This window comes from Dromiciops gliroides, chromosome 2 (assembly GCF_019393635.1).
Source record: "Dromiciops gliroides isolate mDroGli1 chromosome 2, mDroGli1.pri, whole genome shotgun sequence".
Taxonomy (NCBI): Eukaryota; Metazoa; Chordata; class Mammalia; order Microbiotheria; family Microbiotheriidae; genus Dromiciops; species Dromiciops gliroides.
This window is the reverse complement of record NC_057862.1, coordinates 233,979,471-234,000,512: the sequence shown is the minus strand read 5'-3', so window position 1 is coordinate 234,000,512 and position 21,042 is coordinate 233,979,471. Positions and strand designations below refer to the sequence as shown.

Sequence of the window (21,042 nt, the reverse complement as noted above, 5' to 3'; positions counted from 1 at the left end):
ATCTTAGAGAGAGTTATTAGATCTTAAGAGAGAGTTGTTGAATTCAGAAGTAACATAGACTTGAACATCAGGAAAATTCCTTTGGTGCATGAGTAGAAGATATATTGGAATGGGGGTGGGTGGGGAGGGGTAGATTAGAAAGGAGACTGATTAAGAGTCTATTGTAGTAGTCTAGGTAAGAGGTGATTAGGGCATTGGACCTGGAGTCAGGAAGACCTGAGTTCAAATCCAGCCTCAAGAGACTTATTAGTTGTATGACCCCAGGCAAGTCATTTCACTTCTGTCCACTTCTGGTTTCTCAACTGTAAAATGAGGATAATGATAACACCTGCCTTCCAAGGGTGGTGTGAGAATTAACCAAGATAATATGTGTAAAGTGCTTAGCAGAGTGCTAGGCACATACTAAGCACATAATAAATGAGACAGAGACAGACAGACAGACAGACAAGAAAGAGACAAGAGAGAGACAAAAGAGAAAACGAGAGAGAGAGAGAGAGAGAGAGAGAGAGAGAGAGAGAGAGAGAGAGAGAGAGAGAGAGAGAGAGAGGTGTTATGGAAACAGAAATGTTTGGTGAGTGGTTGGATATATGGAGTGAAAGAGAATGAGAAAATCAGGATGACACAGAAATTTTGACCCTGTATGACTAGAGAGATGATCATACCCTTGAAAGTAATAGGGAGGTTCAGAAGAGAAGTGGGTTTTATGGGAAAGATAATAAGTTCTGTTTTGGACATGTTGAGTTATCAGGATTGTCATTGATGACTCCATAAGCATTTAAGTGATGTGAACAGCCATGTCCACTCATGTCCAACAGGATTGGGAATGGGGAGGTTGGAGGGGCCCAACCCACAATCAATCAATGAGCATTGATTGATTGATTGATTGATGAGGCAATTGGGGTTAGGTGACTTGCCCAGGGTCAGACACAGTGTTGAGTGTCTGAGGCCAGATTTGAACTCAGGTCCTCCTGACTCCAGGGCCAGTGCTCTATCCACTGTGCCACCTAGCTGCCCCCCAATGAGCATTTATTAAGGGCTTACTATATACCAGGCTAAGTATACTCTGCTAAGTAGTAGGGATATTTAAAAAGAAAAAAATAAAAACAATCCCTACCCTCAAGGAGCTTACAATCTAATGGGGACAACAATCTATATAAAATCAATACAGAAAAAGGACAGAGTAGATGGAATGCAACCTTAGGGAGGAAAACACTAGTGCCTAGGAATGGGGGATGGGCAGGAGTAGGGGCCAGTAAAAGACCCGAGGAGAAATATTTCTTGAGCAGAGTCCTGAGAAAACCCAACACTTCTAAGAGTCAGAAATTGGGAGAAAGAGCATTCCAGGCATGGGAAACATTCAATAATACAAAGGCACAGAAACAAAGGAGTATCTTGTTTGAGGAACAACAAGTAAACTAGTATTACAAGATTGTAGAATTCATGGAGGAAAAAAGGAATGAAAGAAGATTGGCAAGGTAAGAAGGGTCCACATTGTGGAGAGGTCTAAATGTCAAAAGAGTTTATATTTAACCCTAGAGTTAATAGGGAGCCACTGGAGTTTATTGAGCAGAGATGTGACATGGTCAGACCTGCCTTTCCACTCTCATTTGAATCCAAAAAGTTTATATGCTGTTGTTGCTCCTCAGTCATTTATCAGTCCTGTCCAACTCTTCATGAACCCATTTGGGATTTTCTTGGAAAAGGTACTGGAGTGGCTTGCCATTTCCTTCTCTAGTTCATTTTCCAGGAAACTGAGACAAACAAGGGTTAAGTGACTTGCCCAGGGTCATACATCTGGTAAATGTCTGAGCCTAGATCTGAACACATGAAGATGAGTCTTCCTGACAGGCATTCTATCCACTGTACCACCTAGCTGTCCTAAAAAGGTTATATAGCCATATTTTAGAAAGTGCCCCTATTCTAATAACAGGACACAGAACAACCACTTGAATGGGCCTGAGGGGGAAGGGAAAGACCAGGAAGGAAAGCAGAATGGATCAGAGTGAGCAGAAAATGCCAGATGCATTCCTCTCTAGGGCTCTCCCTTTAAGGAATGGAGTGAGATGATAAGAAATCAAAATGGCTTCCTCTCATTAGTGACTGTCTTTCAGTTCCCTCAGACCTATCTTATGTACTCACCTATTTCACCTCCTGCTCCTTCTCTCCTTTCTTCCCTGCAGACCATCTGGTGAAAAGAAGCCCACTGAACCCAAAGCCATGCCAGACCTCAATGGGTACCAAATCCGAGTGTGAGGTGGGTGGTGATGCTACCACTCGCTCCACAGACTTCCCACCACCCCCTCTGCCACAGGACCAAGTGCCACCCACCGTGAGCCTTGATTGAGGGGAGGTGTGGGTTGAGGGGACAGCAGGAGGAGCCCAGAGCTCTCCTTCATCTGACAACGCCGATCCCCTCAGGCAGAACATGGGTCTCACCCAGAATTTGCGGAAGAGGCATATTGACCCCAAGGGAAAGAGGAAGAGGAGGCAGGATGTTCCCAGAGATGTGTTGATACATCCCATAAAGCAACGTGTTGAACAGGTCACAGCTGTCTGAGGGCAAGTGGTGTCCCAGAGATAACTGGCTGTGACCACATAGCCCCCATGGGAAGCACTACCAGGGCTAGACAATGCCCACAGGTCCAGCATAAAGACTGGAGCAGCTCCTTAGGCGCTGCACCAGAGAAGCATAATGTCACCAGAGATAAGGAGAAGGAGCCCTCCCCTACATAGCCCCGGCAGCTGTTGCCTCCCTGTGGCTGTCCACCCATGGGTCTCTCTGCAGCAGGGTTTGGACTTCTTTGGAGCCCTGGGGACCTGGTTGTGGAGTCCCTTTGGGCTGGACATAGATGAGCACACAGAGTAGCACAGACCAAGAAGAAAGTAGCCACGGGAGGCAAGCATCATAACTCATGATAGATGGGACGTCATGGAAGGTGAAGTCTCATCTCAGTTCTGGTCTTCCTCCCTTTCCTTGGACTGGAGCCGAATTTTCCTCCTCTTCCCCGTCCTAGAGCATCGATAAAATTTTTGGTCTCCCTTCCTCAGGCTTAGAATTAGGGACTGGGGATGAGCATGCCTAGAGTTGATTGCTCTTCTCTCTTTCACCAGCTAAATGTAGTGGTTTTGGTGACAGTGATCGTAGCTGTGTGTAATAGGGAGGAACCCCCTGCCATCAGATGGGATTTTCAGCAGCCACCCCCCCAGTCCCAGTGAGAAAGAAGGTCTATGTTGGAATAATCCCTGAGCTCTGCCCATCGGGCATCGAGTACATTTCTAAAAGAATGTACTAACCCAGGTCTGAGACACTGAGAGAGTCAGGACACCCTTGGGCGGGGACATCCATTTGGCATGAACGGAGAGTCAGCAAAAGTGGACAAGGAGGCCCAACCAGACATGTAAGAGGACAGAGAGCTGTTTCAGTTGCGTGAACCCCAGGGATGAGTAGGAAAAAGCAAAGTAGTTCAGAAGGTTAGGGGTTAGTGGGAGAAGGCAGTGGGACACTGAGAAGGGCAGAACATAGTGGTAGAAGGCAGAAGGATATTGCGAGGTCAAGGGTTAGTGGGAGGAAGTAATAGGACATTGAGCCTAGTAGCAGGAGATAGAGAGAATCTTGGTGATAGGCCTGGGAGAAGGAACCCAAGACTCATACAGCAAGAAAACTGCAGGACAAGGCCCCATTACAGCAGTAGAGTTGTGAGGAGGTGAGGGGGCCAGTCTAAAGGGCTCGATTGCAAAGTTCTGTTAGTTGTTATAAGGCTACAAGGAAGGACTGAAGGATGGAGCAGAATACTGGGTATGTTGAAGAAGAGTGGAGGGGGGGTGGGGGGCGATGGCTGTACTCAGATAAAGGACCTGGAATAAGCATGAGCCAAAAGGAAAGTGAGGGCAGATCAAGTTCGAGGTGATGCTTTGGGGGAAAAAAAGAGAAAATACAAAATCCATAAATTTCAGAAAGAGTACATGTCATTCATGCTACTGAATTCAAAAGAAAACGGATGTTAGGATGAGAGGTGCGGATAGGAGGATGGGAACGGACAGTTGTTTATCCTGCTCCCTTCACCCTGTCAGGCAAAAAGTGGTTGCTGTGTCATTGGAAGGGGGCAGGGGATGGAGCAGAAATGGATATAGGGCAGAGTTCAGCCATGGAAGAACTGATAAGGCCTAAAAAGGAAAACCAGCCTCAGGCCCAGGAAGAGGGTGAAGACAGAGAAAACAAACTTAGTGCTGAGCAGGACGCCCACCCCGTCATTCCACCCACGGGGGCAGGCACCAAAGTGAGCCGATGTGTCAGAAGTTATCCCTGGTATCAGCTGCTGCTGGTACATGGGTATGGAAGGGAGGTGTTAGGCCCAAGAGGGAACAGTTGGGGCAGCTAGGTGGCGCAGTGGATAGAGCACCGGCCCTGGATTCAGGAGGACCTGAGTTCAAATCCGGCCTCAGACATTTGACACTTACTAGCTGTGTGACGCTGGGCAAGTCACTTAACCCCAATTGCCTCACCAAAAAAAAAAAAAGAGGGAACAGTTGTCTTTCTCAGCAGCTGTCAAACCCCAGAGATTGCCAAGAGGCTTTGGGATAACAGTTGGTCCATCTGACTTGAAGACAGCAACCCCAAGTTTGGCTTACGAGACCAAAGGGCCAGCCATCTACTTCACCACCTATAGCCAAATGCAGCCTCAGGAGCTGGGGTAGAAGGTGGGCAGGAAGGTAGCTCGTCCAACTCTAGGCTCAGGAGCTCACCCTCAGACTAATGGGCAGCCCTGTTTCCTTCCTCTGCCAGCCATATACCCAAGGAAGGAACCTGAGGATGTGTCTATATTAATTTAACAAGCAGGAATCTTACTTCACAACACTGAGAAGGGACTTCCTCTTCCCCACCCCCACCCCCACTACTCACCATTCCCCAGTGATTCCCCAAACAGTTGGATAATGAGGGTCATAATGATGTGTATAATTACTGAAAAAAATAACTCCCTTTGGCAGCATGAGCCATAAGACTGAAAACACATAATTCAATCCATGGGTACAGTGGGGCCCTTAATGTTTGGCCTACACTCTCCTCTCATAAAGAAGAGGTATGAGGTGGTAACTTGAGCATGGGAGGTGCCCTGTGAAATGGACCACTGGCCAGGCCGGGTGGCACCAGAGCTCAGAGAAAACACTCATACCCCTTTCTTATAACCCAAACCCGTAAGAGTGGGATCTCCTAGCTCTGAGAGGGGGAAAAAGGAGTGAAACCCTGGCCTCTTCCTGTTAAAACTAAGAGCAGAGCAGCTGCTTAGCCTTTCCTGTTGGTGATTTCCCCAGACTATTCTCTAGGGCTTGGGGCAATGTAAGGAAAATCATGTAAAAAACAAAACAAAACCCACTGGTGCTTTTTATTTATTTTAAAAATATTTTTATATGTAGCAATCCCACCTCCCTTCCCTCCCCCACTATGTTTACACTTTGTTCCCTGGGGAGGGTGGGAGAGAAGGACTAAGTAGATCTCTAGAATCTAAGTAGAAAAGGAAGAAGCTTTGATTTTTAGCCTCCCAGTAAGGGGAAGGCATCCACCCCAGCCCAGTGTTTGCTTGGAGCTAGTGGGAGGAGAGACAGTGTCTACACTCTTGCCTTTTCCTTCCAATATCAATGTCATTGAGTTCCCCTCTGACTCTACTGTCTCTGGAAGCTCCTGGTCCCAGTCCTACAGAACAGATAGGGAGGGATTTCCCCTCCCCCTCCCCCTATGAGTCATCAGCCTACATGGCCATCACCACCATGTTTGTGATTTTTCTAACCATATACCATGATCTCCATGACTCCACCAGGGTATGATAAGGAAAAGTATGGGTGTGAAAGAAGGCATCAACATCACCCAGTCTGTTTTACCTTAGCCATCTTTGCTAGAAGTTATTCCCCGTGGGGTCACAACATAGGTGAGATCAATTGTCATAAAGAATGAAGGGGGGGGCAACTAGGTGGCGCAGTGGATAGAGCACCGGCCCTGGATTCAGGAGGACCTGAGTTCAAATCCGGCCTCAGACACTTAACACTTACTAGCTGTGTGACCCTGGGCAAGTCACTTAACCCCAATTGCCTCAATTAAAAAAAAAAAAAAAAGAATGAAGGGGGATGGTATAAATCACCAGAGACCCTGTCAAGTTGTCCTGACAGGCTAGCAGAGGCCTGGTATTCCTGGGTTCTCAAGAGCAGAAAGAGTCATGCAGTAATTGGTTGATAGTTTAGAGGGCTTCCTATAGTTTCAAATTCTCCTGCTCCAGACCTAACACTTTCAGTGACTCCAGGTTAAATCCTGGCTGGTGTGTACCTATGCTTTTGAGCACCTGTGCATTCACTCCCGTGAATCTTACAGATACAGCTCTGGCTGACTGGACCGGCAGGCACCTGTGGGCTTTTGGTCTTGTCTTCTCAGCAGCAATACCAGAACCTAAACGTTCCACACCATTGCTTTAGTGCCCCTCGCCCCACTCTGCCCCATACATAGTGGCTGCCAGCAAGTAATGTGTGCTTGGGAAGAGAGGGGTAGGGATGGGGCAGGGATCGGCCTCCTTCCATCCCTGACAGTCTGTGAATTCCATGGTGTGCCATAGCCTATGCCAATTGAAGCCCCTGATTCCCTCTCGCCATCTTCCTCAGCCCCACTGAAAAGCCAAGGTCAAAGGGAGAAGGGAATGGCCTGTTCTGAAAGTGTCAAGAAATTGACAGAGAGCACCTAACCCTGAAATCCCCTGACCCCTTCCCCTTGCATCTCTGTGGTGCCATCTGGTTGGTTCTCTCTCCATCTCACCATTTCCATTTGTGGGGTAGGCTCTGATATGGTGCTAGTCCCATGCCAACCAGTATTGGCCCCCTCGAAGTTACTTCCAGGTACTCTGGATTCACTTGTTTCCCTTAAATCATGAAGTGTGAAAAGGTTGGAAGACGAGCTCAGGCCTGCCTGACCTTGGGGACAAAATGATGGAATCTCTCTCTCTCTCTCTCTCTCTCTCCCCCTTGTGTTTTGTATCTGGCTATGTACCATATGTAGAATGAGTTCTCTCTGATCCCCTGTATTTCCATCCTGTCATATCAGTATTCAAAGTCCTTTCACTCTTATGCTTTACCTCACTCTTGTCTTCACTTTTACACAATTAATAAAGTCTCCCCTGCTCCTATTGTCTGGACAGGGCAGAAACCCAGATCTAACGACCTTGGCACTTTTTCTTTCAGAATCTGCTGAGTCTCCAGCCTTAGCTATGAACTCTGTACCACTCCCCCCATCAACTCTGTCTCAGAGGAGGGAGAGGGTAGGAGGAAACACAGCTGTTTACGGAAGTGAAGAGGAAGGTGGGGAAGCCAGTGGCATAGGATCAAAATCTTCCAACTCTGGATGCTGAAGATTTCAACTTAAATTCAGTGTCCTTCAGCCTTCCTCAGACATCCTGTACTTTTCAACCCTCATATGTTCATAGATCTGCTACTCCGCCCAGAAACATTTCTCTTTCTCTCCTGTGCACAGCCTGGCGGGTTCTGATGAATCTTCCCACGCCCAAGTAGGAAAGAGCAGGGTTGAGGGAGACCAGGGGTTTGTCTGTTGGACCTGCTCTCTGGGATACATTCCAGAACTCAATTTTCCGGTCCCATTGAACAAGAGTTTCTGTCTTGCACAGGAGAGAAAGGAAGCTCTTCCCTCTAGGGTGAGCCGCACCTGTTGGCCATCACTCATGAATCCCCAGATAAATCTGTTATGGTGAGGGAGGGTCAAAGGAAGCCTTCGGGGATTCAGTAGCAATAATAGACTTTGGAAATGACAGAATTATTATCCCCTGGGTCTTACCCTCCAGCCATTCTCTCATCTCACTTCATTATTGCCCTCCTCCAACCTATACCATCACCATATACAAAACTAAATCCCAAAGCCATTTAATAAGACTTACAGATGGGTTTTAAAAATTTTGAAGTCCAGTCCCTCTCTCATTGGCATAGAACCTTTGACCTACTCCATTTTCCAGTCTGGACCTGTTCTCTCCTCCTTAGGCAGTCTAGTGACATCCCTACTGCTGAGGGCACGTGATATTGGTGCCAGATTTAGTGCCTACACCCAGTGAATCGGTTTCGCCTGCTGCATCTCAGAACTCCTGAGTTCAAGTGAATTGCTAGCCTCAGCCTACCCAGGAGCAGGAATTACAGGTGTACACGACATCTGATTGGTTTAAGAGAAAGAGGGAGGGAGTTGGCTTGCCGAAATATTTGCCAACCTTCAAGTTATGTATCAGTCTCATTCCCTTCAGATAAAAACAACTCCCTTAATCTCTGTCCACTGTACCGATCCCAGTTTAAAAGAATACAACTTGCTTGTAAAAGGGGAAAAGATACTCTCCCCACCTACACCATGATTTTCATGAATTCTTGTGAGAAAGGGGAAACAGAAGTTAGACCTCACTAATTCTGATGTGTGTGTGTGTGTGTGTGTGTGTGTGTGTGTGTTGGAGGGAAGGAGGAGATGGAGATTAAGGATCTTCTTGAATTAAGAAATAGCATGAATTCAAAGATAATTTTTAAAGAAATTAAGTTTTATTACTTTTAAGTACACATGGAGATTCCAGATCACTTCTAAGCACTTGTTAAGTAAGTAAAGGTCCTGCCAGGAATGCTTTCATACAAAGATAAGACATTTGTAATTAGCACATTAATTACTTACATGTAAATGATACTGCTCAAGTACTCCAAGACATGTTAATTCCTCAAACAGGTTAATCATTCCCCTTACAATCTTGTTTACTCTGTGAGTTTGTTTGGCAGGAATTTCTTCACCAATGATGCAAAGATAAACCCCTTGGGATTATCATGGGTTAGAAATCAGATTCCCCTTAAACTCCATACCTGGACTTTTTGGGGTTCAGATCAAGATTTTATCAATCACTCATTTTATGTTACTGATTTTGCTGCCTTTTTAGATGGGGTGTTATGTGGGGGGGGATATATTCCGTTTTATGATAGAATAGGCTGAAACATTTACTTCACCTTCCTCCCTCAATCTGGTACTCACTCCCTGACATTGTTTACCATTGGCTAAAACAGACAACAACTTCCCCTCTCTTGTTCCAATCAAAACATTGTCATCAAATGAAGAACAGTGGTGACAGAGAGGGTTAGTCTAATGCCAGACACAGATGAAAACTCTGAACGTGGCCATAATCATGACATCCTAGACTTCCCTGATGCTTACCATGTAGGGGAGAGGCCAGAGCTAAGATCCCTGAAGACAGTACCTGGCAGGTTATGATGACAGATCACCCCAGAGCAGCTGGAGAAATAACTCTCCAAGCCCATCCCTAAACATACCCAGTGAACATATATCTGGACTCATCCAACTCCCAGCTGGAGAGTGTTAAAGACGATGAGCTAGTGGGAAAGACAAGGACTCCAGTGCAATGACCCTTGTAAGTTCTTTCTGGAACACCGCTTCTGAAGCCCACAGGCCTTACTAAGCTCACACTGTCTCTGGAGGGATGGGGTAAAAGACCAGAAGGTTTCTCTCTTCCATGCAGTAAACCGACATTATTTTCTTTGGAATTGTTAAACCCTAGGACCACTTAGATGCCCTCCTAATACTTGGATCCCTTCTGGTTGGAGCTATGCTTATTTGTTTGTCAGCAAAATCAAATTAGGAAGATTTTGAAGGAAGGTGGAGTCATAAAGGGAGAGGGAACCCTTGGAGGGAGGGAGGGAGGGAGAGAGAGAGAGAGAGAGAGAGAGAGAGAGAGAGAGAGAGAGAGAGGAGATGGAGAGAGAGGGAAGGAAGGAAGGAAGGAAGGAAGGAAGGAAGGAAGGAAGGAAGGAAGGAAGGAAGGAAGGAAGGAAGGAAGGAAGGAAGGAAGGAAGGAAGGAAGGAAGGAAGGAAGGAAGGAAGGAAGGAAGGAAGGAAGAAGGGAGGGAGGGAGAGAGGGGGAAATCAGGTTATGGCTAGAAACATGAGCTTACATGTCCCATTCCTGCAACTCTTAGTCATAAAAAAAACCCAGAGCAGCCTGATCTCTGACAGGAGCAATTTATTAGCAGTAAGGAAAAGCCACATTTTCATTATATAATCAGCAAACACATCCTAAAACTACTATTTAAGAGATCTTAGATTTAAGAGATCTTGGTGTTGTAGAAAAAGACCTGGATTTGGAATCAGAAAATGTAGGTTTAAGTCTTGATTTGGCCATTAATTCACTGTGTGACCTCAGGCAAATGTCACTACCCCTCTGTGCCTTTCTCAGTCCTAGTACTTCTTAGGATTATGGGATTATCTACTTCTTCCAGCCTCAGTTCATTTTACAGATGAAGTAGACCCCATTGCTGCTTGTTCTCCTGACACCCTATATAATTCAATGAGGATCATCCAATTGATGGAGCTCTTATGCTAAGAGAGAAGGTTCTTCTGCCTTTGAGAGAGTTGAGTGGCAAATGAAAACATTCGTTCCCCACTCTGAGCTTTGATTTCCTGCCATGCAAAATGAGGTGGTTAAATACAAGAACTGGAAAGGGCCTTGAAATTCTGTTTTATCTGAGACCCTGTGCAAGTGGTCATCACCTGTCTTTGCTACAATATCACATATAGGCTTGACCTCCTATTCATGCAACATTGGGAACCATGTCCTCCTGGAAGGAAGCCAAACTCCAAGAGGGACCTTTGGGTAAAGAGAGGTTTAACCCACAATGGCTCTGATCCTGGGGTTTGGGAAGAAAACAAAGTGTTAATTATGAAAGTTCTTCTGTACCTGATAGGGTGTTTTTAATGGGAGAATTGGAGGTTCCCAATGCTCTGCCACCAAGATAAACCTTGCTTTTAGCTCACTACTATCATCACCCTGGCAATTCATCTCCCCAGGGGGCACCATGACTGACCTGAAGTGGCTGCCCACCAATGGAATGCTGATGATCAGATACCCAGCTCAAGAAGGTCCCTTCTGGGATGGGAAAAATCACCTGGAAGCAAGGGGATAGGAGTGGGGCAAATAGAGGAAAGGTTCTAATTTCAAAGTGATGGGGAATTTTGTCACACAAAGTTTTCCAGTAAAAAGGTTAAAAGCTATCAAGAAAAATTATAGGGTTGGCCCCTGGGGAAGAATGTAAATCACCCTGCTGCTTCTAGGCATTTTGGGCAGTTTGGTAGTTGGGAGTCAGACCCCAGGCCCAATAATTCTGTGATGCAGTAAGGAACCTTCTGATGCAGACATCCTTGGCACCTTCACAACTTTAGGAGTTCTAAAGGTAGTTTGCCCATAAGGCACTGATCACCATAAACTAACTGGTGGAGACAGGAACTGTTCAAAAAGTGTCGTTCTGTAGAAAAAGGTTTCCTGGGATTTTAAAGAGCATCTTTCTCCCAAGAGTCGCAAAGCATTTCCAGAAGTAGGGTAACATGGTATAATGGGGAGAGTGCTGTTTCTGTGGTCAGGGCTGAAAACTAACCTCTGCTTCTGACTACATATCTGACCTGGGACAAGTCACTTATAATCTCTCTGGGACTTGGTTACCTCATCTGAGAGGATTGGACTAGATGACCTATAAAGTCCTTTGCAATTATAGCTATGATCTAGCCACTTAATTGTCCCTCAACTCTCTCCAAATGCATGGAATCTTAGGAAGGCTGTGACTTGCCTGAAATCCTATGGAAGGAAGGAAGGAATGGAGAGAGGGAGGGAGGGAGGGAGAGTAAGAAAAGGAAGAGGAAATGTACTGATTAAATGTTTCCTATATGTCAAACACAGTACCAAGCTCTAAGGATACAAAAGTAAGCAAAGTCAAGCCAATTAACTGAAAGCAATGGTCTAATAGACCGCAAGGTCTTCTAGGGCCTTGCCATTCATTGTACCACAGAAACTTTAAGACTTTCAGGCCTTTTCCATGTGACTGATGGAGTTCTATGTGGTTTCTCCGTGAATTAATGTTAAGAGCTTCATGAACAAAGGAATGGTCTTGCTTTATCTATTTGTCCCCCCAGCATTTATCACAGAACTTAGCATACAGTAAATGCTTAAGAAATGCCTTTTGATCCATTCATTCACTACACTATATGACATTAATGGTGGTTGGTTTTCCATCCTCCCCCTCCCTAGCAGTTTAAATGAGGTTTGCAGTGACTGGCTGGAAACTCCAGCCTCCAGTTTGGGTATCGTCAAGAAGACTGATTATGTCAGTGTCAAGTTTCACGGGATGTGGAGGTGGAAGAGAATTGAGAGATCAACCCTCTCCCTCTTCTTAAAGATGAGAAATCTGAGATCCAAAGAAGTCAAATTATTTGTCCGAGGCCACACAGCAAGGCTGGAACCCAAACTTTGGCTCTTCTATCTCCTAATTCTATTAAACTATGCTAGGGGAAGGAAAAGGTTACAGCAGCACCAGACGAAGGAAAGGAGGGGATCAGCCCCGGCAACAGATGGCCCACAGATCAGCTCTAGCTCAGGAATGCAAAACAGATTATCAAAAAATAGACAACAGAGTGGGAATGCATCAGCCTAGGCTTCATCCAGGGAAACACCCCCACGCAGCCTGCGTCTGCATGCTGGGGGTGAAGGACTAGGTGGCCAGAGGGGAGTCTCTGATTCCCCAGTACTTGTAACAGAAATGATAAAGGGGTAGTCACCATCCCCCTGGAAATGATGGCTCCCCTCAGCCCAGCACGCCCTCAACCCTCCCCAAAGCCATCAGTAGAGCTGAGAAATTCCAAGGTGGGGAGTGGGTTGAGTGAATAGAGGGACCAAATTGGCTTAAACCATCCTCAAGTTCCCTGGGCAGGAGTCCAGGCCAGTCTCAATTCTGGAGGGCAATAGAGCTTTTTTTAAGGGCAGTGGGGCTGCTTATCAGCCTAGTCTTAGGTTTTCCCCCTTACTGAAGGCTTAGTTCTCCAGTCCCAGGCTCCAATGCTTTCTCTTTCCCTAGAGGTAGCTATGTGGGACAGTGGATAGAGAGGTAGGCCTGGAGCCAGGAAAATCTGAGTTCAAATTCAGTGTGTCATCTGCTAGCCGTGTGATCTTGGACAAGTCACTTAGCCTGTTTCCTCATCTGTAAAATGGGGATAACACTCTACTTCCCAAGGGTGGTCATGATCAAATGAAATATTTTGAAAACACTGATCCCAGTGCCTGGTATATAGTAGGTGCTTAATAAATGCTTATTTCCTTTCTTCCCTAGTCTCTTCAGGATTCCTTTTACTTCTAACCCCACCCCAACTATATAAGTGAGTTCTGAGCCAATCCAGCCCAAAATCAAATTGGCTATACTATGCCCTCCAGAATCCCAGTGAAATAAGAAAAGCAAGAAAAAAAAAGACAAACCTTTATTTCAGAAAAAAAATTAAATTAGCATGAAAAATGTCCTACTTCTTTTCAAATTAACAAGCCAGAGACCAAAAGATTCCCTAGTAAACTTTCCCAGGGTAGGGCCATGGCATTTCCCATCTGGGGAGAACAGGGGAAGGGGCAACTGTGGAACAAATGGGGGTGACGTCCTGAGGCCCTGTAAGGATGGACCCAGGAGAAGCACACACAGTGGAAAGGGGTGCTAAAGAGCAGGTGGAGGGAATCAGGCAAAAGGAGGCCCCCCGAACCTGAGGCAAGCCATTGTTTATGTAAAGGAAGCAGAGCTTGGGGGGGGGTGCTATTATGCTTCAAGCAAGGTCTTTGGCTTTTCTTTGAGACAAAATTAAATTCTTCTCATAGGCATGGGGAGGCTTATCAGCGACTCTTCAGGCCCATTTGAGGCGGCTTGGAAAAATATAAAGGTAACAGACCCAATGGGGATAGAAGCATCTTCAGAATCTGCCTTAAGGTTAGGGGGACCCTAAGGGGAAGGCTTGCCAGAGGGAAGACCCTGGGGGCACATTCCTAAAAGTGAGAGATTAAGGCACACAGAAGTGACAGTCAGGGCAGGGAAAGTACATGAAGGCTCCAGGGAGACCCCCACCCCCAAACACCTACCTCCCCACCCCCACTACCGGGAATTGAGCAAGGGCTTTATGTTGGATGCGGCCTGGCCCAGGGCCTAGTGTTCTCTACAATTCATTCCCACCCAACTGGCTTTGCTGCCATGCCTTAGTTCTCCAACCAAATCATTCCACTGAGCATAGAACAGATGCTCCCCAGATAATGCCTCCCCAACAAGGAGGGCCTGAGGAGTCAGGAAAGAAGCAGGAATCAGCTCCTTGGGAGGAACGAGAAAGGAGAAGCTCCTTCCTCAGGATTTTAAGCTTCAGCAGAGATGGCCCCTCAAGCGCATGAAGGAAGGCAGCAATTCATATACTGATTCCCACTGAAACCACCACCCTGGGCCAGCTTCAGATACCACCAGGCCAGAAGAACATTTCCTTCCAACCAATGTCTTCATCCTACAAGATACTTGGCTCCTCTGACAACACCCCCCTGCTCCCCCGGCTTCTACCTTCCCCAGCCTGACACTCAGAAAGGCCAACTTCTCTTACGCAAGGACATAGGGGTGAACCCAAGAGAAATCCACTAGGGCCATGTCATGGCTTCAGGAGAGGGGGCTGTGGAGTGAGGCAAGTCAGATCATCTTGGATCACCAGGCCCTTCTGATCTTGCTGTTCCGGGCTGAGGGGTCCACTTTGCTCACAAGGGCCAAGCTGGATGAACAGCATTTTGTAGCAACCTACCCATAAGGTAGCTGGGGAGAGGGGGCAGGAGGGAGAGATGGGGAGGAGAGACTCTGGACAAGCAGGTCACTCCGAAGTCTACTGACTTCACCTGCTTATGCTCAACCCACCCTAGGAGGGGCAATCAAGGCTGCAGTCGTTCCTACAGCTTACCGGAACACCAAGGGGAAAAAAACTATACATTATATACAGCAGCTATAGAAGAGGCTAGACCAGATGGACAGGGGCAGGGAGGCTGGTGGGCAATATGCCTGCGTGACAGGAGGGGAGACTGCAGGCAGCAGTGGCCACTATGGAGAGTCAATAAGCTGCAGCCTGAAAGCAAATAACCAATGAGATCAAAATCTCCCGCAACCCTGGTAATTAAAAATCAAGGGGGAGGCGCTGGATACACGGTAGGAAGGGGAGCCCCCCTCCTGCCTCTCCCAGGGCCACTGCGTTTGAGGCACAGGATTAGGAAGAGGTTGGGGCGGGAGCAGGGGCATGATGGGTGGGGGAAAGGGAGTGAGGAACTCCAACCAAGAAGGAGACGGGGAGGGTGAAAGGAGGGGTGGGGGAGGGAAATTCCTTGGGTGTAAGTTTCCAGAAGCTTGGGATTTCCACAGTCTCTGATCCAATGAGCTCTTCTGGAGGATAAGCCCCCCGTCCCCTAAGAGCCCCATCATGGGGCGGTGACCTCCATCCCAAAGCTGGCCAACAGGCAGAGGTGGTCTGAAGAACAGAAGGGGTTGGGTAAGCCATTAGCAGCCCAGAGGACGTCTTCAGAGAGGAGGGAGAGACGGCCGAGCAGCTTGAGGGCTCCATCCCGGTATAGCCTGCGACCTGGGTTGTGAAAGGGAGGGAGAGTAAGGCACTTTGGCAGCTGAAGATAGACATCCACGCGTATCTCCCAGCCCCCAAAGCCAGGGGGAGCCTGACAGGGTTCAAGAAGGTACTTAGCATTCACAGTCACACAAATGGTGACAGAGCCACATATTAAACTTAACCTTCCACAGACTACACACACTCCCAGACACATCCCCTTCTTCTTCCCTTTCTCCTGTTTCTGTCTCACAAGACATAAGGGGCCTCCGCCATCTGACCCTCCCCAAAGCAGACAGAGGAGGAGGGCTGTAGGGTAAGGCAGAGAGGCTTAGGCTGCAGCCGAATCAAAATCACTTAACTTGTCTGGGTCTTGGTCTCCTCACTTCAATGCTGTTAACAGCAGCTAAGCTAGCTGAGAGGTCATCTACCCCAACTCCTCTGTTTTACATCAGGAGAATCAAGTGAGAATGCACCTAAGAATACCTTCAAAATTATAAAACTCTAAAGAAGCATAAAGCATAATGACAATTGTGATGATGATAAGACATTCCTATTTCTATACTGTTTGAAGGTTTACAAATCCGATGAGGTAGACAGTTTAAGCATTATTATTGCTGCTGTTGCTATTCCCATTTTACAAATGGGAATACTGAGGCTCCCAGTGGTCAGGTGACTTGCCACAAGTCCCCCCTGCTACAGAGTATCTGAGAGCCAGACCTCAAAATCAGGTCTTCTGATTCAAAACAACATATGGGGGGGGGGGGGCAGCTAAGTGGCACAGTGGATAAGACCACAGGCCCTGGAGTCAGGAGTACCTGAGTTCAAATCCGGCCTCAGACACCTAACACTTACTAGCTGTGTGACCCTGGGCAAGTCACTTAGCCCCAATTGCCTCACTAAAAACAAACAAACAAACAAACAAACAAAAAAACATAGGTATTTGTTTCCACAGAATGACCCTGGAAGGTGAGCTCGAAATCCTCTCTTGATAAGAACCCCCTACTAGTTCCATGGAGTCCTAGCTTTCTGTAGCCCAGACTACTATGACGAGGGGCTGGCTGCCAATCAGGCAAGGCCGCAGAGCACCTACAACCCATAAGACTTACTTGCTCTGTGTCCATTTTCACAGGGTTCAGCCGAGAAGAAAATGTAATCCACTGTCGCTCCAAGGCCCAAGGGCATTGTGGTGACCTCTGGGCGGCCTTGCTGGGGTAGGAAGTGGCTATAAACTGAGGTCAGATTGAGGCTGTGCTGGATGGTGCCTGAAGACCTAGGGGAAGGCCCGGAAGGGGCAAAACAGGCTGAGATATCACAATTGACAATCCCACCCCCCAACCCCAACTAACTTTGCCTTTAAAAGCCTCAAGGGATTCAGCCTAGCTTTATCCTTGGTAAATCCCCACACAGGAAAACCATGGGGCTGACAGCTCGGAAAGCACTGAGCCAAAAGAAGGAGGATGGATGGCAGATTCAGCTCCACCTGCCTGCAGTGATGGAGAAGAATTGACCCAACCCAAGGAGTAAAACTTTCCTTAGGCCTTTAGATTCTGCAGTAAGGAGCAGCCATGGGCATGCTGATGGGACTGACTTCTGGCCAATACAAGTTTATAACCAGTCCAGAGACAAACAAAGACAAGGATGTAGGGGAGAATGGATGGAAAAACAACCAGCCCCTAAGGGCTAGCACCAACCAGCATTTTGGGGAAGGACAAATCTCACTCGTGGGGAGGGCAGAGAGAAGGCAGGGAAGCCAGACACAGCAGTTTGGGGCTGGAGGAGGCTACCTGGGGAAGAAGGGTTCTGGATCAGGTGCATCTGCTTCAGGGACAGACTGGGACCAACTAGCAGGACGCTCTGTGAAGGAGACAAGACACAGGATTGAGACTCCCTGGGGCAGTGGTCCAGCCTCCTGTCCTAAAATTCCTCTGAAAACCCAATTTGGTTTTCTCAGAAATGAAAGAAGAGGAGGAAGATGGCGCTGGGAAGCCTAGGGAAAGGAATAAGGAAAAAGTCAGGAGGGTTAGGGGAGGGAGCCTTCACAAGCAGGGGCTGGCCCTCTAGGCCACAATATTTCTCATCACACTATGATTTGCTGGTTTATTTTTTAGCTCAGCTCTATAATTTCCTTGGTATAGGGAACTCCCAGTGAGAAAGCTTCCTCCACCAAATACAAGCTGCAATTTATGAACTGAGAGCATTGCTGGGGGTACCAAAGGATTAAGTGACTTGGCCAGAGTCACAAAGCCAGTGTGTGTTAGAGGAAGGATGCCAGGTCTTCCTGTGTCAGAGACCAAGCGGCCTCACTATTGCTATTGTTATCCACCTTGCCTTTAGAGAATACATGAAATAAGGGGCAAAGCACTACCATGTGTATGATTTAAAGGGCCCATGCCCATGCCCATGCCCATTTCATTTAGGGAAATCCAGGTGTAGACGTTCCCAACTCCAAGACAAATCAGCAAACTCTTCTGGAACTTAGGAAAGTTGTCTGAGATGTGACTTGCCAATGGTCAGTCAGCTAGTATGGATCAAAGATCCAAGACTGACCTTCTAGACACTCACACTCAGCAATGCTGCCTTTCGAGTAACCTGATGTTGTTGTTGTTCAATCATTTCAATTTTAAAGCTATACATTTTGTTGCTTTTTTTAACCTTCAACATAACCACCATCATCTGTAGCCCCTTTTTTTCAATCAATTTTCAGTTAGCTCTCAGAAATTTCATGAAATGCATTTGTGAAAAGAAAGAAAAATGAACCCAATAAGTACATAAAACATTTTAAGAATTCACCTTTTATATCTTCTATTTATGGTGCACTTACATCTAAAGTTTCACAGAGACTGGATGAGCATCCTGTATTGATTCCCAGATTTTTGTCTCCAAGAATTGTGACCAAGTGAAATGAAAGGCCCGGGAAGCCAAGCCAGTGACACATCTGAGAAGGTAGGAAAGGCTCTCTATCCATTACCTGGTCTAGCATCTGTTACTCCTTCGATCAGGACCAGTCCCACCGGCCGCTGGCAGGCACTGTCACAGAAGCGGAAACGCAGCAGGAAGTCCCGGCCATACTTGCGTCTCTCTATAGATACAGGACAAGCACTGGGTGAGAGGAAGAAGCAAAAGGCCCCGAATAATAGGGCCTCCCAGCCACGGAGAAGCAACCAGGCAAAGGACACAAGGGAGCCACAAGGCTTGACTCAAGAGGACAAAGGGCTCTTCCGAGGCATGTATTTTAGATCTGTCAAATTGGAAGCACTGAGAATGCATAGAGGAGTACAAGAAATTTAGGAATATGGCAGGAGGCCCCAGGACATGCTATTCTCCCCTTCTTTCTGAAGGGGCAGAGCTTTCTCCTGTGCTATTATAATAAGAAGCCTACAAGCCACAGATCCAGCAGACCAGGATAATGGCTCACCTGATCTCTTGGGATGACAGGGAGTAATGTACTGACAGCTGTCAGTGATGCCCAAGGAGCTAGGCCACAGTGGGGTCAGCAGCTTCCGCTGGTAAAGCTGATGGGAGAAGTCTTCCTGCCCAGACACCTGCAGAGAAACAGCAGGGCAGAGGTAAAGAAACAGAGACAGGAAAAGGAAAGGCTGATGTGACAGCTGGCGAATGCACACAAACCCATATATATGCGATGGGTATTGCATAAGCCCCCCTGTGAGGTTGCCAAATGCAGCTCTAATTGAGATAATTAAACACACCATTCTTCCCCTGGAAACATCTGCCTGTGTCCACGGAACAGGAAGGAAGGGAAGACAAAGCCTGAACTCGAGGGCACACGGCCTCTGAAGCTTCACCTCTGGATAAACTCTCACCCATAACCAAGTTCACAATTAGCTGCAATGCTCAGCAAGGCCTCTGTCTGGTCATTTTAAGTGGCAGCACAAAAAGATTACTTAAAAACAAGTTTGCCCAGCAAACTGTTTTATCTCAGATCAGGGTCCTACAGTCACCTAGGCCTACTGCTAAAGGACCACCTGCCAGATTATATAAGGAAGCCAAAGCCCTGTACTTGATTCCAGACCCTGTCTTATTCCCACTGACTTTTGTCTCCAAGAATTATGACCAACTGGAGCAGCTAGGTGGCGCAGTGGATAGAGCACCGGCCCTGGATTCAGGAGGACCTGAGTTCAAATCTGGCCTCAGACACTTTACACACTTACTAGCTGTGTGACCCTGGGCAAGTCACTTAACCCCAATTGCCTCGCCAAAATAATAATAATAATAATAATAATTATGACCAACTAAAAGGACGAGGAAGCTGTACCAGTGACTGATCTTAGAAGGAAGGAAAGGCTCTATATCTATTACCTGGTCTAAGTAATGATTAGTGAAACATCTTTTAGTGAATGGAACCGTAAAAAACAGAGCACTACATGGGAAGCATTCCTTACTTTAATCAGCCTCCCATTTCCAATAAATGCAGCAAAGGCAATAAATGTCCCTTGATTCCTCTGTATACACTGGCTTAGCTAAAGATTACAAACTCCTCAAAATACTCATTTGAACAAGGAGTTCATCAGCCAGCTCAATGTTGTCACTTAATAAAAATTTAAGCAACCTTATTACAATAAAAGCTCAGCGAGTTCTATGAATACTCACTGAATTTTCTTCTCCTTCCTCCCACCCTACTCTGCCAAAGACACCCATTATGTTCAATCAGAAGAGACAGAGAAAGCTCAAGTGTCCGGCCTGGGATTCCAACAAGCCGGCATCGCCCGAGAGCTCAATTCACACTCCTCCCCAGGCATGTACCACTCAGCCAGTCTGGCTGACATTCCTTCTGGTTCACTTTCTGGAAGGGTCAGACAAGGCAAAGAGCTGCGATGAATGGAATGAAGGCACAAAGCCTGCTAAGCAAAGCAAAGGCCCCTTTCAAAGAGTGACCAGCTACTTTTAATCCTCACTGAGGGCAAAACAAAAAAGCTTCGGCAAAAAGGATTTAGGTCATACTATGGAGACAGTCTGATACGGTAGAAAGAATCCTAAAATAAAAGTCCCAGTGTGGCTACTATCTGGCTGTCTGAGCATCAACAAGCCACTCCACCTGTCTAGGCCTCAGTCTGCTCATCTGTAAGCAGGAGTACTTAACCTTCTTTCTGTCAAGGACCCCCTTTAGCAATCTGGTAAAGCCTATGGACCGCTCCTCAGGATCATGGGGTTTTTGTTTGTTTGTTTAGTTTTTTGGGCAGGACAATGGGGGTTAAGTGACTTGCACAGGGTCACACAGCTAGTAAGTGTCAAGTGAGGCTGGATTTGAACTCAGGTCCTCCTGAATCCACTGCACCACCTAGCTGCCCCAGGATCATGTTTTTAAATGTATAAAATAAAATATGAAGGATCACAAGGAAACCAGTTATACAGAAATTCAATTATCAAAACATCTTTTAAAAGCAAGTTCACAGACCCCAGGTTAAGCAGCACTAAAATACATGATTTCTCAGGTCCCTTCCGGCTGTGACAGTACTATGCGTCTTGGGAAGTATTTCCTGATGGTAAAAGGTTTTGACTCCCATGGGGGTAAAGCTCTCGAGGGAAACAGAGAGCTATTTTCCTCTGAGACCTATTTAAAGTTGATCTTGCTCAAA

General features: G+C 46.8%; 2 protein-coding genes across 5 annotated transcripts in view; one reads left to right on the top strand and one right to left on the bottom strand.

Moving 5' to 3' along the window:
* Positions 1-7,615, top strand: part of VASH1 (vasohibin 1) — a 29,432-nt gene extending 21,817 nt beyond the window's left edge. Inside the window, exon 7 of the mRNA XM_043987971.1 lies at positions 2,181-7,615. Coding sequence (XP_043843906.1) covers positions 2,181-2,253 — 73 coding nt within the window. The 3' untranslated portion in view covers positions 2,254-7,615. The remainder of the gene's footprint in view (positions 1-2,180) is intronic.
* Positions 7,616-13,300: 5,685 nt separating this feature from the next.
* The window catches only part of ANGEL1 (angel homolog 1), a 112,944-nt gene continuing 105,202 nt past the window's right edge, over positions 13,301-21,042 (bottom strand). For 2 of the 4 annotated variants that reach the window (XM_043988012.1, XM_043988013.1), the window contains 5 exons: positions 18,864-18,990; positions 18,417-18,527; positions 17,233-17,302; positions 16,555-16,718; positions 13,301-15,466 (listed from right to left, as the gene is read on the bottom strand). In XM_043988012.1, the coding sequence (XP_043843947.1) occupies positions 15,306-15,466; positions 16,555-16,718; positions 17,233-17,302; positions 18,417-18,527; positions 18,864-18,990 (633 nt within the window). In that variant the 3' untranslated portion in view covers positions 13,301-15,305. The remainder of the gene's footprint in view (positions 15,467-16,554; positions 16,719-17,232; positions 17,303-18,416; positions 18,528-18,863; positions 18,991-21,042) is intronic. The other 2 variants (XM_043988015.1, XM_043988014.1) reach the window with 1 other exon arrangement.